Source organism: Monodon monoceros, unplaced genomic scaffold, assembly GCF_005190385.1.
Source record: "Monodon monoceros isolate NGI ecotype Baffin Bay Population unplaced genomic scaffold, NGI_Narwhal_1 Super_Scaffold_21, whole genome shotgun sequence".
NCBI lineage: Eukaryota > Metazoa > Chordata > Mammalia > Artiodactyla > Monodontidae > Monodon > Monodon monoceros.
Genome location: NW_021703778.1, coordinates 100930178 through 100943648, shown reverse-complemented (window position 1 = coordinate 100943648; position 13471 = coordinate 100930178). Strand labels below are relative to the sequence as shown.

Sequence of the window (13471 nt, the reverse complement as noted above, 5' to 3'; positions counted from 1 at the left end):
ACAGGGATGGGAGACAGCATTTCTAAGAATGATCTGCGCATAGACCCCTTCTTGGATATGTCTCAGACTTCATGTTTCACAGAATACTCTCTGAGAAATGTTAAAGCCTAACTACCTTCCTTGAACAGAAGGGGAAACGAGGGTCAGAAGGGGAAGGTGACCTGCTCAAGTTCATACAACATCACAGGTCCTGGATGGAAGGAGGAAAACCAGTCTCGGTTGGTTTCCCTTGGAGAGATTAGACTTGGGGAAAGATGGTCACCACTCTGTCCTGATCTTTCTAGAACTGATTCTTGAAAAGTCTCTTGCTTCTAGAAAAGGGATTCATCGATTAGTCCATAGAATGAATGTGCATTGAGGGTCTACTATGTGCAAGGCACTGGCCTGGGTGTTCTGAGAGAGAGAGAGATTACAGCATGTTATCCATCTATTTTAAAATCCACAGCACGTGTGCCTTTCCATTGCCCTAAAATATACACATACTCTGTCACAGTTAATTAAGCAACATTTTTAAATTGCTTGGAAATGAAATGATGCCTCTTGAGATGACAGTGATGCTCAGCATGTCCCAACACTAGAGTTGGGAGTGCTGCCACAGTCTTCTTGTTTTTCGTAGATCCCAGAGGAACCAGCGGGCCGGAGGCTCTGCTATCCTCTTCTTCACTCAGGCTTTAAGCTGCTTTCCCCCTGGTCAGGAGCCCCTGCCACCTAAGAAGTTGTCCCTCAGCCCGGAGGTGACTGTGCAGGGAACAGGCTGCGCCATCACCCCATCTTTCCAGAACTCTGTCCCCAGGGCACTTGGGCTTTGGGGGAAACGGATTTTGGTCAAGGAGGCTGGCAGGCAGCCTCCAGGTGCTCCAAACCTGTCCCCTTTTTTGCAGGTGCACCCCTCCTAATCCAGCCCCAGAATGGCACTGCCTCCCAGTCCCCTGGCCATGGAATATGTCAATGACTTTGACTTAATGAAGTTTGAGGTAAAGCGGGAGCCCTTGGAGGGGAGATCTGGCCCCCCGACAGCCTCGCTGGGCTCCACACCCTACAGCTCAGTGCCTCCATCACCCACCTTCAGTGAGCCGGGCACGGTGGGGGCCACCGAGGGCACCCGGCCAGGCCTGGAGGAGCTGTACTGGCTGGCCACCCTGCAACAGCAGTTGGGGGCTGGGGAGGTGCTGGGTCTGAGTCCTGAGGAGGCCGTGGAGCTGCTGCAGGGTCAGGGCCCAGTCCCTGTTGAAGGGCCCCACACCTACTACCCAGGGAGCCCAGAGGAGAACGGAGCCCAGCATGCCCAGGTGAGTGATCAGCGAGCTGGTCCGAGGGAGGGCAGGGTGAGGGAGGAGGCCAGCCCAGAGAGGAAGGAGAGTCCCCGGAGAGGGTTACCTATTGGGAAAGGGGTAGAGGACAGGAGAAGGGAAGAAGGACTTTTAAAAGATATCAGATAGAGAAAACTGTTTTCTGGCCCTTCTTTTTTTCTTTTTTCCAAATAGAGAGAAATGAGTAGGCTGAATCAGGAGGAAGAGGGAGAAGACAAGGTTAGAAGAGGATCGACCAAAAGGGGAGAGCTGAGAATTAAAGGGCGTCAGGAATGGTTGATTAAGGGAGGTATATAGATACTCAGTCTGGGGAACCACGGAAAGGGTTGTGCGTGGAATGGAGCAGAGCTGAGACTGTGGGAACCGGAGTGAAGTTGGCCTTTTCAAGACTTCGTGCTGCCCCAGCCCCCAACCTTCTCAGGAAGGATTGGGACTCATCCTATTAATTATAGACACAGACAGGGGTGTTGAGGGCATTAAGATGTAATCCAAATCCTTTGAGGGTCACAGGGTTGCAGCCTTCAGGACAGGGGAGCGAGGTGTGTTGGAGGGGAAGGGTCTGTCCGGCCCGAGCCCACGGGACACACATGGGCCAGGAGCCGGATGCTCATGACCCCTCTAGGTCAATGTGGGGTTCAGGGTGGCGACTGGCTCGCCCGACGGTGGGTGGGACACGCAGGGACCACCCAAAGGGGTCGGGGACCCGTGGCGGGGGTGCGGGGCAGGGGAGGGCGTGTTGGGACCTGGAACGGGATCTAGACTGCGGGACAGATTCAGGGGAAGGCGCACATTCAGGTAAAGGTGGGAGCCGGGGGCGGAGCATTCCCGAGGGCGGGGCCGGGTGGGCGGGGCCACCCGAGCTTGGAGCAGGGCGGGAGCCGGCGCTGACTCGGGCTCTGCCCGTTCCCTCTGCAGCTGGCCGAGCGGTTTTCGGACGCGGCGCTGGTGTCGATGTCTGTGCGGGAGCTAAACCGGCAGCTGCGGGGCTGCGGGCGCGACGAGGCGCTGCGGCTGAAGCAGCGGCGCCGCACGCTGAAGAACCGCGGGTACGCGCAGGCCTGTCGCTCCAAGCGGCTACAACAGCGGCGCGGGCTGGAGGCCGAGCGCGCCCGCCTGGCCGCTCAGCTGGACGCGCTGCGGGCCGAGGTGGCCCGCCTGGCCAGGGAGCGCGACCTCTACAAGGCTCGCTGTGACCGGCTGGCCCCGAGCGGCCCAGGGCCGGAGGCCACGCCCCCTTCTTCCTCTGAGCCACTGGCCGCGGAGTGGTGGAGTCGGTGGGCGGGTGGCGCGCACCACCCGGGAGGCGGCTGTACCATTCACTAGATGGTTACTGAGCGCCTTCTGGTGCCAGACACTCCTTTGGATGACCACACAAATATCCCCAAACTTCCTGGACCCTCAAGGCATGCTCTGAGGTTAGATGCCGGTCATTTTCTGGAAGAGAGGTCCCCTTCCCTCACGCAGGACGTGCACAGAAACCCTTCACCTTCTGCTCCACTCTACATGACCAGGTCACTGAAGTCTGCAGGAGTCAGTGCCAGGCACTTGGGGGGGGGGCGGGGCGCAAGGAGGTGTGGATGATGCACAGTGAATGGGAGGTGAGGGAATGGTGCAGCTCCCGGCTCAGCTTAGATTTTAATTCAAGGTTTTCAACCTGTAGTGCACTAAGGTGGTAATTAGCAATGAGGCTATGTTTTCATTCCAAGACTTGTAACCTCCCCATTTGAGGACTACTGCATTTTCAAGATCTCAATTCCCAATATCAAGACAGACCAGGAACTCTATTCAAGAGGCTTTCTTGCAGAAAGCCGGTGGCCTCCAGGGCCCAGAGCAGCAAAGGCCTGAGGAGCTCTGGGGGTGGTTGGTGTGGGCTGGGAGAGAACCCTGGGCAGGAGTCTGAAGCCAGGGGTGCTAGTCTCAGCTCTGCCACAGGATACCTCGCAGTCACCCTGAGCAAATCACTTGCTCCCTGGGTCTCGATTACCTCATCTAATCCTCACGTGAATTGGATGACTTCTGACACCTTTCCAGTTCTGGCCTCTCCTTAGCGTGGGAGCCCCAGTGGTCTCCCCAAGAAGCCCCGAATTCAGCCTCACCAAAGGGACTTTCCGTCCTGCTCCAGCTTGCCGACTGCAGCATAGGCCCGTGCCCTGGTCCTCTGTTGCTCCCTCCGTGCTGCCTTGGCCTCCAGACCTGCATAGGGTGCCCCTGCTCCCTCCTGTCTCTCTGAGGGCTGAGGTGAGACTTTCCCCAGCCTGGCAAGGAGCTGAGAGAATGCAGCTTTTGTGAATTAAACTTGAAGTCTAGGCACAACTGTACGCTATTGGCTAGATGTTCCTGCAATTTAAGAAGTGTTTATTCTGTATCCTTGCTCCAGGCCTCTGTGTGTGTGTGTGTGTGTGTGTGTGTGTGTGTGTGTGTATGACAGAGAGAAAGAGAGAGAGAGGGAGAGGGAGAGGGAGAAGGAGAGAGGCTGGATAGCCCCCCCCCTGGGCGGCGTGGAGCATCTCAGTTCTGAAGCCCCAATGAAAATGGGGGGGAGGGGTGGGGATTGGGCCAGATGGAGCCTCCCCCTCCCACCTCCACTGCATAGAAGCCCTGGAACAGTAGTGACCCGGCCAGGCCTGCCTGTGGCTATCCTGGCGGCCCACAGTTGCCATGGTAACCCAGCCCTCTAGTTCAGCAGCCTACAGAGAGAGTGGGCGGGGGCTCTGGGCAGAACAGAGGCATTGGGCTGGGAGCAGTTACCTGGGAGCAGCCTCTGTTGTAGGTCCTCTAAGGGAAATAATAAATGGGGAGAAGGAGTTGGGTGTGGGGGAAGAGGCTCCCATATGTCTCTCTTCCTTTCTGCCCCCTCTACCCACCCCCTCCCCAGCTGTCTCTTCCCATCCCCATTCTTGTTCCCCCCTCCCCCTCCTCTAGCCAAGCTCGTCCCTCCTCCACTCAGGAGCCTGCCATGGGAGTCCTTTCCTCTATCTCCACCAGGATTTCTTTCTCTTCTCTCCCTTTCCCACTACTGGCTACTGGCCACCCTCTTTGACTCTGGCTCCTCTCTCTGAGTGGCTCACGGCACCTTTACCCTCTCCTCCTCCATCCCCTTCCACGTGCATCGTTGAAGGGAGAGGCTGGGACAGGCAAGGTCCTTCTAGGAGACCTTCTAGGAGATCTTCTTCCCTCACTCTGGATATCCCTCAGGTCCTCACCTGCTCTCTACAGCTGTGATCCAGACCTTCTACTGCTCTTGCCTGCCTTCCTTAAGTGGCTGAGGCTCTGCACGGCACAGATATGGGCAGAGATGCCCATCCATACGCACCTACACCCGTACACACAACCGGGCCATGTTTACACACACGTGGGTCACAAGCTGAGGGTCACATGGATTCACGTCAAACGGAAGTTGCACACTCATGATTAAATGTGGGCCTTTTAGTCAGATGGGCCTGGACTCAAGTTTCAGGCTTACCAGTTCTTCTTTGACCATGGGTGAGCTTCAATCAAGCTTCATTTGCTTTGTCAGGAAAATGGGGAAAATAATGGTAACTACCTAGTGAGAGTGAACGCATTTAAAACACACTAAGTACAAAGGTTCACACATGCTAAATGGCAATGTTTGCTATTGTTGTCAATGTTATTAAGAGTACACAGGGAGTTCCCTGGCGGTCCAGTGGTTAGGACTCAGAGCTTTCACTGCGGGGGCCCGGGTTCAATCCCTGGTCAGGGAACTAAGATCCCACAAGCCGCAAGGTGCGGCCAAAAAAAAAACAAAACAACAAAGTACACAGCTGGACTTCTGAACCACTAAAGGCCACACTCTGGAGAGTCAGGGATATGCAAAGCATGAACACACACACACACACACACACACACACACGTACACACACACATTCACACACCAGGAAAACCAGGCTGCAAAGACCTTAGGTACCCCCTCTGTATTCATAATTCACTAGCAGACCTGCTGCCCTCCTTCAGTCCTGCACCCCATCCCTCCCGCCCCTTCTCAGGCTGCCTCATAGCTGTGTGAGGGCTGGAGTTCAGCCCCTGGGGGGCTCAGCTGGGCTTCTCTGAAGACAGCTTAAGAGGGCATCAACTTGCCCCCTTGACAGCCCCTTATTACCCCTCTATCTCTGGTAATTAACCCCCAGGGGGCCTGGGCCCCCCTGGGGTTGGGAGGTGACGGGAGGGACTCCTCAGATCTCACTGGCACATAGTTGGGGTGAAACTGCAGAGCCACCAGGCTGTCTGGGGATCTCTGGCTCAGAATTCAAAACGTGCTGGTCCTCATTTCTTAACGGTGTGTGTGGGGTGCTACGGACTGCCCAACGGGCATCTGAGGCATGATCGGTAGAGGCTGAGGTGCTAGGAGTGGTTCCCTTTATTAACGGCCAGAAAGTCAGGATCACTGAAGAAAGTCACTGAGGGGCCACAAGGCTGAGGGGTATGGGGCCTGGAGAGATGGCGCAGGGCTCACCACTCACTTCCAGGACCCAGGGGACACAGCTGGTCCAAGAGGGAGAGGCACCGGTCACTTGAGTCACAAGGGTCAGGACAGGCACCTGGGGGAGAATGGGATAGTCATAAGCACCCTCGTCTACACCACGCCCAGCCGAGATGGACTCCACCAAGATCCACCCCCCTAGCGTCCCAGGACTCACTGAGAGACTGAGGGAGTGTCGGTCCGGTTGTCGGCTGTCACAGGCTAGGGCTGGGCGTCGTGGCTGGCGTGCAGGACCTGGGAGGCCCGGGGCTGATGCCCTGGCTGGCGTAGTACTCCACCACCTGCCGGGGCACCTCGGCCAGGACGCACTTAGCTAGCGCAGAGGGTGCGGCCTGGGATGGGGACGGGGGTGTGGTTAGGGGCGGGAGAGTGGGGGAAGGAGGGGCTCAGGTAAGAGGCGGGGCTTCGGGTGGCCGGCTGAGCTCCAGCGTCCTTCGCAGGACATCAATCAAGTGAGAGAGACGGGTCAGATTTGGGCGGCAGGAGGAGCTGAGGAGTCCTTCAGCAGGGAGGGGCCTCCGGGCACTCACGTCCTTGAAGTCCCGGAAGGGCACGAACTGGACGATGTCGCGAGCTGCGGGCACCCCTCGGGGGCAGCGCAAGGGACCGTCATCGCCGTCCAGCAGCCGCATGTCGGAGAAATCGGCGTTGCCCACGCCCACGATGATGATGGACATGGGCAGGCGGGAGGCGCGCACGATGGCGGCGCGGGTCTCAGCCATGTCGCTCACCACACCGTCCGTGAGCACGAGCAGCACCGAGTACTTCTGAGGGCAGGCAGAGGGGGAGGAAGGATCAGCTCTGCGGCCTTGGCACCGGCCCCAAGCCCGGGACCGGGCCCGGGCCCGGGCCCTGGCCTCACCCGAGGACACCAGGTTGCCCGCTTCAGCTGGGGCTCCTCACCGTGGCTTGGCCAGTGCTCTGCTCCCGCTGGGCTGGCGCCGCCACGCGGTTGATGATGGGGGCCACGTTGGTGGGGCCATAGAGCTGGATCTGGGGCAGGCAACGGCGATAGGAGGTGATGACCCCCGAGATCTCTGTGGGCAAAGAGGTGAGGAGGGCAGAGATTAGCGGGAGCCCTTCCTGAACCCCCTTAAAGCAAGGAGGTGCTTCTCTGCCTGAGGACTGCCCTGCCACCAAGTTCTTCACTAAGCAGGAGAGTTGGACGGTCCAGGTGCTGGCAGAGTTGGGTGGGCAAATACTGGGCCAGGGGCTGGAAGTCTTACCAAATGAAGGCGGGTGTTGGATGGGTGAAGGGGCAGGGAGCAGGGCCCAGGGGAATGGAGTCTGTGCTCCTGCATGGGGTGTACAGGAGTAGGCAGCAAGCTGCATGCGGGGAGGCGGGGCTGGTGGGAATCTCCTCTCTTACCTTCACATTCAGGATTTTCCGGGTCAAAGTTGATAGCAAAGTCATGGGACACCTGTGAGGGTAGGGTGAGGCCAGCCAGGGCATGTTGTTCCTTCTTGTCTGACCCTCCCGACATCTGCTCCCTTCCCCTCGCACCCGGCCTACCTCAAAGTTGGGGGGGATTCGAGCCCCAAAGCCAAACGCTGGGAACCGTTTGTCACTGGGGAGAAGAAAAGTCTGTGGGGGCCCATTGGGCAAGGCGTCCCTGCCTGTCCAACACCCCGACCTCCTGCTACCTGTCGTAGTCCTGGCAGATGCCTCCCACCGCACGCAGGGCCTGCAGGTAGTGGTTGGGCTGGCGGGGGCTCAGGCAGTGCAGCGACTGGCTGCTCCTCGGGTCCCCGTTGGAGGCGGTGAAGTCAATGGCCACCTGGTGGAGATGGGGAAAGTGTTATGGTGCATCCGTGAGCGCCAACAGAGAGGCTGGGCCAGAGCTAGGGCCTGTAGGGAGGCCTAAGGTGAATCTAAACAAGCCCCCTGGTAGTCTCATCATAGAGTCGGGTGAGGGGAACAAGCTGACCACGCTAAGGCTCATGAGAGGTCCAAGTGGGGCAGTGGGGATTCTGAGCTCTTTCTGTTCACTGTGGGCCTAGCCCCTCCCCCTTGGCCACGTCCCGTCCCCTGGGCCTTTACCGTGAAGTTGATCTGGCAGCCGCCCATGATGTAATCCAGGAAGGTGTGCACCTTCTCCACCTGGTGGGAAGGGGGGAGTAAGGTGGAGGGATGGTCCCTTGAGGAGGAAGCTGGGTGGGGCTTCTGCAGGAGAAAGGGAGGGGCCAGAGTTTTTGAGGTTGAAGTTGGTGGTGGATAGGGCAAGGGTTCTCAGTTCCCAGGAGCAGAGAAATGATCTTTGAAATGAGGGCAGGGTTGAATCTGAGGTTGCCTCGGGGGTCGGGGTGGGGCGGGGCTTGAGGTGGGCACTGGAATTTACCGTGCATTGGGCCAGCACTACGGTCCCTGAGCTCTTGTAATTCTTCTTCTTGTCCCGGTACTTGGGGTTGATACAGCCCCACTGCATCTAGACCCCACATACCCCACAAGCCCGGGGTCACATCACGTGACCCTTCCTCCCCCTTCCAGCGGAGCCTCCCGGAGTGAGACCGCCATGGCTCAGTCCTCAGGCTGAGCCCAGGGCTTTCCACCCTCTCCACCTCCTATCACGTGTGGGGGGGCTCTTCAGCATCACCCTCACGATTCTCCCAGGGATCTTGGTGGGGTTCTGGCTGAGGGTCTTTGTGGCACCTCCTGCCCAGGGTTTGCTGTTCCTTCCTGCATCTCCTGGAAGGTGCTGGTGAACTCTCCGATGAAGTCATGCTTCCCACTGGAGTCATAGTCATACACCAGGAACTGAGAAGGCAAGGGGGGTGGGGTGGTCAGGGTCGGGGAGGCTTTGCAGAGGTTCCTGGGGGCAGGAGGAGGGACTCAGGGTGGTAGGGGCCCAACAGTCACTAGGCCCAAACAGATGTCCTCAACCTGCCTAGAGAAGCCACTTGCTGAACTTCATCCTTTGTCTCAGTCCGGCAGGGACTTTGGCCTCTGCTAGAAGGCACACACATAGGCACATTGAGCTGTGACTGGTTCTTTACCCGCAGTGGGAAGGGGTATCACATGGGGGAGAGGGAGGGGCTTGCCACACTCGGGGGTGGGGGTGGGGGAACGGTCTCCGGCAGAGGCCGGATGCTCCAACGGGCCACCCTTGTTTGCAGGGGCCTCACCTTGAGAGGCCGGTGGACATCGCAGCTGCACAGCGAGTGCAGGGACAGACGGAACGGCTCCCAGCTGGGGTTCAGATTGTTCTTCACCACCTTGAAGAGGCACAGAGAGCTGGTCACCCCCGATCTAGTTTCCCCTGCTCTGCCCTTCCTCCCTCCTTCCCACCAGCCCCAGGCACCAACCTCTGTCCTCCAGACCAGCTGGTCGCTCTGGTCCCCATTGGTCTTATAGATCTCCATGAAAGGGTCAGACTTGCTGAACAGATCCTGGGGACACGGGGGAAAGCGTCCATGAGCCTGGTGAGGTCTGAGGGGGAGGTGGCTAACACCAAGAAGGGAGCAGAGCTGGGACCTGGGATTTGTCCCGAGTAGGGGGGCTAGGCTCCCTAACGGTAGAGATGGGCACCTGGACTCTGGGTTTCCAACCTTGTTGTCCAGCTTGTGGGCTCTGAAGGTGAGCTGCACATAGTCATTGGTGCCAGATACCTCTTCGGCCACGATCTGCAAGGCGGACACGAATGACAGGATTCCCCCAACCCACTCCCACAAGGCCCTTTCCCTGAGGCGGGAGCTAGCCATGATGTCACCATGGATGTCCATGCAGGGGCATTGAATGCCCTGCCCGAGGGTGAGTACAGGTGACTTTGCCTACCGTGATGGTGGACTTGCCCGCGTTCTTCCCATTCTTCAGTAGCAGCGGCTTAGTGACCTTGGTCTGTGACACAACCTGGGGATAGAGGTGGAGGGGGACCCAGCTGTGACACCCCCCACCTGCTTTGGCCAGGGTACAAGGGACAGGGTAATAAGGGCCCTTTGAGCTCTCACAGGGGCTGCGCTTGGGCTAGGATTGGACTTAATTTCCGCAGCAACCTTAACGGGTAGGCACTGTGACCCGCATTGTTTAGATGAGGAAACTAAGACTCAGAGAGGTTAAATATCTAGCCCAAGGCTGCACAGCTGGTGAATGGTGGAGAGGGGGTCCAAGCCCCGACTGAACTAGCTCCAGAGCTTATCCTCTGTCTTTTGGCTTCCAGAGGCAGAGCGATGGGGGTGGGGGTGGGGGTGGGGTGGGAATGCAGACCTGGCCCAAGGTGCACTCGGTAGAGCCGAGGAAGGTGTCATTGCGGGGGCTGGTGGCTCCGTCCTCGGCGTCAAACACGTGGAACTGCAGGGGCTGCTTCTCCTCAAAGAAGTACTCGAGGGCCAGCACCCGGGAGAAGACAGGGCTGGAGCAGGAGCGCAGCACCTCTGTGCGCTCCACCTGCGGCAGAGGGGAGCGTGTCCTCTGGGAACCCGGGCTGCTTTGCCTTGCCCTGGACCGCCCCGGGCTTGGCTGCCTTCCTCAGGCTTCCGCACCCCAGTGACTAGCTCTTCTCTCCCTGGGCTGAACCCCAAGCTCAGGGTGTTGCCAGCCCCCAGGACCATCAGCCCGCTGGGGCTGTCATATTTGGGAGCGGTGCCACTGACTTCGGGGGCGATCTCAGGACCCAGTGGGACTCTGTGGGCTTTGGAATCTGTAAAACGGTCTGTGTGTGTAATGATGGCACCCCCATCTGCGGGGTTACCCACACAGCCTGGAAGAGGCCCCTGGGAGTCCTGACAGTCCCCCACGAGGCTTTCACTGCCCCCACCAGCCTCCTCCCTCTCAGTCCCGGAGGTGAGTGAAGGAGATCCCAGCCGCTCTCACCTCCACCCACTGCTCATCGGAGTGGAGCTTGAGCAGCACGCAGGGGTGGGGCTTGGTGAGCGTGTCTCGGTCTAGGAGCCCGTGGCAGGACACCCGCAGCTCCACTCTCGAGGCCCCCAGCGTCATGGCTGGGGGCTCAGGCACCCATGCCATCTCCGGGTCGGACATGTCACTGTGGGGACAGAGCAGATGGCCTGGACACTGGAAGGAGAACCCCTGCCAGGGGCGGGGTCTGTCTCTGGGAGCCACGGCCCCACCCCCTTGCCCTTCTCCCTGAGGCCCTGGCATCTCATGGACCTGCTTCCCAGTGACCTCGCTCAGCTTCCCCTGAGCACTGAGCTGGCGAGGGTGGAGGACCCGAGCCCCCCACTCCTGCACGGTCCAGTGCTCCTGTCACCCCTGCTGGCCTCATATGCGTGGATGGGGCTGGAGAGGGCTAGAGGGCTGGGGGGCTTCCTGGCAGCCTTGCTCCGAGGCCATCAATTGATCTACACTTTCTGCTACCTCAGCACCTTCTGCTATTTCCTGACTGATGTCTGAGTCAGCGCTGCACTCAGTCTTGGCTCAAAGGAGCTGAACTGGGGCAAGGGGTCCCTGCCAGTCTGAAGAGGATGGTCAGGAATGGAGGCTGCAATGGGCAGGAGGAGGCAGATTGGAAGGTACCCTCCGGGGCTGTCCCCATCCACCTCCCCCGACTCACCTTCTGGTTGGCTGACGGAAAGGGAGGGATGGTGGGCTTGCAGAGTGAGAAGCAGAGCCCAGTCCCTGCTGAAATCTCCTCCAGGTTCCTGGCAGTGGCTCCCACTATGACAACGCTGGCTTTCCTCCCCACCTCCCCTGTTCTCACACTTCTTGGCAGCACTGGCACTGTCTCTTAGCGACAGGATTTTTGGGGAGCCTCGGCCCCCTCCATGCTGCCCGTGGGATGCACGCACGCCACCCTCCCCCAGCAGAGGCACCAAGCTTTGGGCAGCAGCAGGCAGGGGTCCGCTGGCCTGAGTTCATGGCGGGGCCATCCATCTATCTTTGTCTATCCACATCTCAGGGTGAGGCTGTCTGATCCCATGTCGTGCTTCCCCAGCGAGTGTCCTTTGGTGTGTCTGAATGCCCCCACCCCATGTCTGTCCCCTAGTCGGGTGTCCGTCTTCAGGAGGGTGTGACAGTTCCCGTACCTCCCTCAGAACTGGGACCCTTCCCTGGCTGGGTCCCCCCTCCCCACAGCGTGTGCCTGTCTGGATACGTGAGGGAGGGTCTGAGTTGAAGGGGTCCTCTGCATTCCAGCCACAAGTCTCCCAGCTCTCACAGGTCCCCTGAGTTGGGCAGGGGCATGTGATGGTGAGGGTATTGGGCAGGACTAGAGACCTCTCTGGAGGCTGGGGGCGATGTTGTTATGGAGACTGGGCCAGGCTGGACCGGGCTGGGGCTGGGCTAGGGAGGAAGGGTGGGCTCACCTGGGCTCTAGTCGGGGGCTCTTCTCTCCAGCTCTCTGGCCCTGGCCCTGACTCCTTTGGTGTTCCAGCCGCTGGCGCAGGCTCCAGCTCCGGCTCTGCAGCTATTTATGGGGCCTGGATGGGGAGGGGTGGGGGGGGCTGCAGCACCAGCTCCCCCCGCACAGACCGGTTGGGAGGGAGAAGAGGGGAGGGGCAGGGCCACTGCCTAGGAGGAGCCACAGAGCCGGAGGAGGAGGGCGGGCTGGGGGTGGCTCAGACGCAGGACCCCTGCAGACAGTGACACACATCCTCCCCTTCATGCCACACCCACACCCCGCATCACAGAGATGCACACGTTGCGGTGGTGCGTGCACGCACACACATTCACGCCGGGAAATGATGGAGACATATGCACACACGACTCACAGGCTCACACATAGCTTGACACAGACAGGTGCCAGCACATAAACTCACTGTGACACCATGACAGTTACAGCCCTACGCATACACACAGGGAAACACACCCGGTCTCACAACACTCTCTGTAGCACATTTGTTAAGGACATTCACAGTCATATATAAAAGAACACTGGGCTATACTTGTCACACACAACATACTCTCATTCACGCCAACCAACCCGAATACGACAGAATGGAGATCTTCACGTGCTTCTTAAAAACCATCATGTACCGTGCTAAGGCTCATAACTTTGAGAATTCAAAGTTCCCTAGCCACCTTTTAACAGGGAGACGAGGAAATGGACACAATCGCTTAAGGGAACACAGTGTCACATTCTGGTCACGAAGCCCACTGAAGATAGGGGGAGATGTGCTGGACTGATTCCTGAGGCATCTTCCTGGTACCCACAACTCCCCCCTCCACCCCAAGATTCCACTCATATGGCCACATCCTTGTGGGACGGGCCGTGCCACACACAGATCTCGAGGAAACAAGACAGTCATCCTCTAGTGAGGCCAGGGGAAGTGAGCAATTGCCCGGGAAGCTGCACGCCACGCGTGAAGACATTTGGGTACATGGTGATCTGGGATGAGTATGACAGAGGGGCCACCAAGACGTCTTCACCCGCCATCCCCGAAACTGCTTGTGTATTAAGGTAGCAGCCATTTATTGAGCATCTCCTGGGTGCCAGGCACTGTGCCAGAGGTTGGGGCTACACAGGTAATTAAGACCCAGCTCCTGCCCCTGGGGGAGGTGCGTGCATATGCAACAAAAATCACACAGAGATGATCAGCCAATGCACAAATGCAATGAGGTATGACAGGTGCAAAGTATGGACCTATTCAGGATGCAGCGGGCCACAAAGAGGGAGGGCTCAATTTGGATGAGTCGGGGGAAGGCATCAGGAAGGGCTTCACAGAGGAAGAGGCTATTGAACCCAGTCTTTTTTTTTTAATATAAATTTAT

The 13471-nt window shown here is 58.6% G+C and overlaps 2 protein-coding genes across 4 annotated transcripts; one reads left to right on the top strand and one right to left on the bottom strand.

Moving 5' to 3' along the window:
* The first annotated feature begins 908 nt into the window (after positions 1 to 908).
* On the top strand, positions 909 to 2633 carry NRL (neural retina leucine zipper). Its single transcript, XM_029237130.1, has 2 exons — positions 909 to 1289; positions 2226 to 2633. Exons 1-2 carry the CDS (start codon positions 909 to 911, stop codon positions 2631 to 2633), a joined length of 789 nt encoding a protein of 262 aa, XP_029092963.1.
* A 3022-nt stretch (positions 2634 to 5655) lies between these two features.
* Positions 5656 to 13335, bottom strand: CPNE6 (copine 6). 3 transcript variants are annotated; one of them, XM_029237946.1, is made up of 18 exons: positions 12684 to 13335; positions 12067 to 12180; positions 10616 to 10787; positions 10010 to 10189; positions 9581 to 9655; positions 9355 to 9429; positions 9112 to 9195; positions 8932 to 9021; positions 8459 to 8563; positions 8148 to 8234; positions 7850 to 7909; positions 7453 to 7586; positions 7322 to 7376; positions 7178 to 7229; positions 6712 to 6845; positions 6339 to 6575; positions 5966 to 6140; positions 5656 to 5866 (listed from the first exon to the last, which is right to left on the bottom strand). In XM_029237946.1, exons 3-17 carry the CDS (start codon positions 10781 to 10783, stop codon positions 6003 to 6005), a joined length of 1674 nt encoding a protein of 557 aa, XP_029093779.1. In that variant the 5' UTR covers positions 10784 to 10787; positions 12067 to 12180; positions 12684 to 13335; the 3' UTR covers positions 5656 to 5866; positions 5966 to 6002. The 3 variants fall into 3 exon arrangements, with proteins under 3 accessions (XP_029093779.1, XP_029093780.1, XP_029093781.1); XM_029237947.1 differs by having other exon boundaries at positions 12067 to 13335; XM_029237948.1 differs by lacking the exons at positions 12067 to 12180; positions 12684 to 13335 and having other exon boundaries at positions 5663 to 5866; positions 10616 to 10824.
* Positions 13336 to 13471: the final 136 nt, after the last annotated feature.

Coding starts and splice junctions, on each gene's coding strand:
- NRL (XM_029237130.1), top strand. CDS start 909: ATGGCACTGCCTCCCAGTCCCCTGGCCATGGAATATGTCAATGACTTT. Junction 1,290..2,225: donor ACGGAGCCCAGCATGCCCAG/GTGAGTGATCAG, acceptor TTCCCTCTGCAG/CTGGCCGAGCGGTTTTCGGA.
- CPNE6 (XM_029237947.1), bottom strand. CDS start 10,783: ATGTCCGACCCGGAGATGGCATGGGTGCCTGAGCCCCCAGCCATGACG. Junction 7,587..7,849: donor GCTGCCAGATCAACTTCACG/GTAAAGGCCCAG, acceptor CATCTCCACCAG/GTGGCCATTGACTTCACCGC. Junction 7,377..7,452: donor ATCTGCCAGGACTACGACAG/GTAGCAGGAGGT, acceptor TCTTCTCCCCAG/TGACAAACGGTTCCCAGCGT.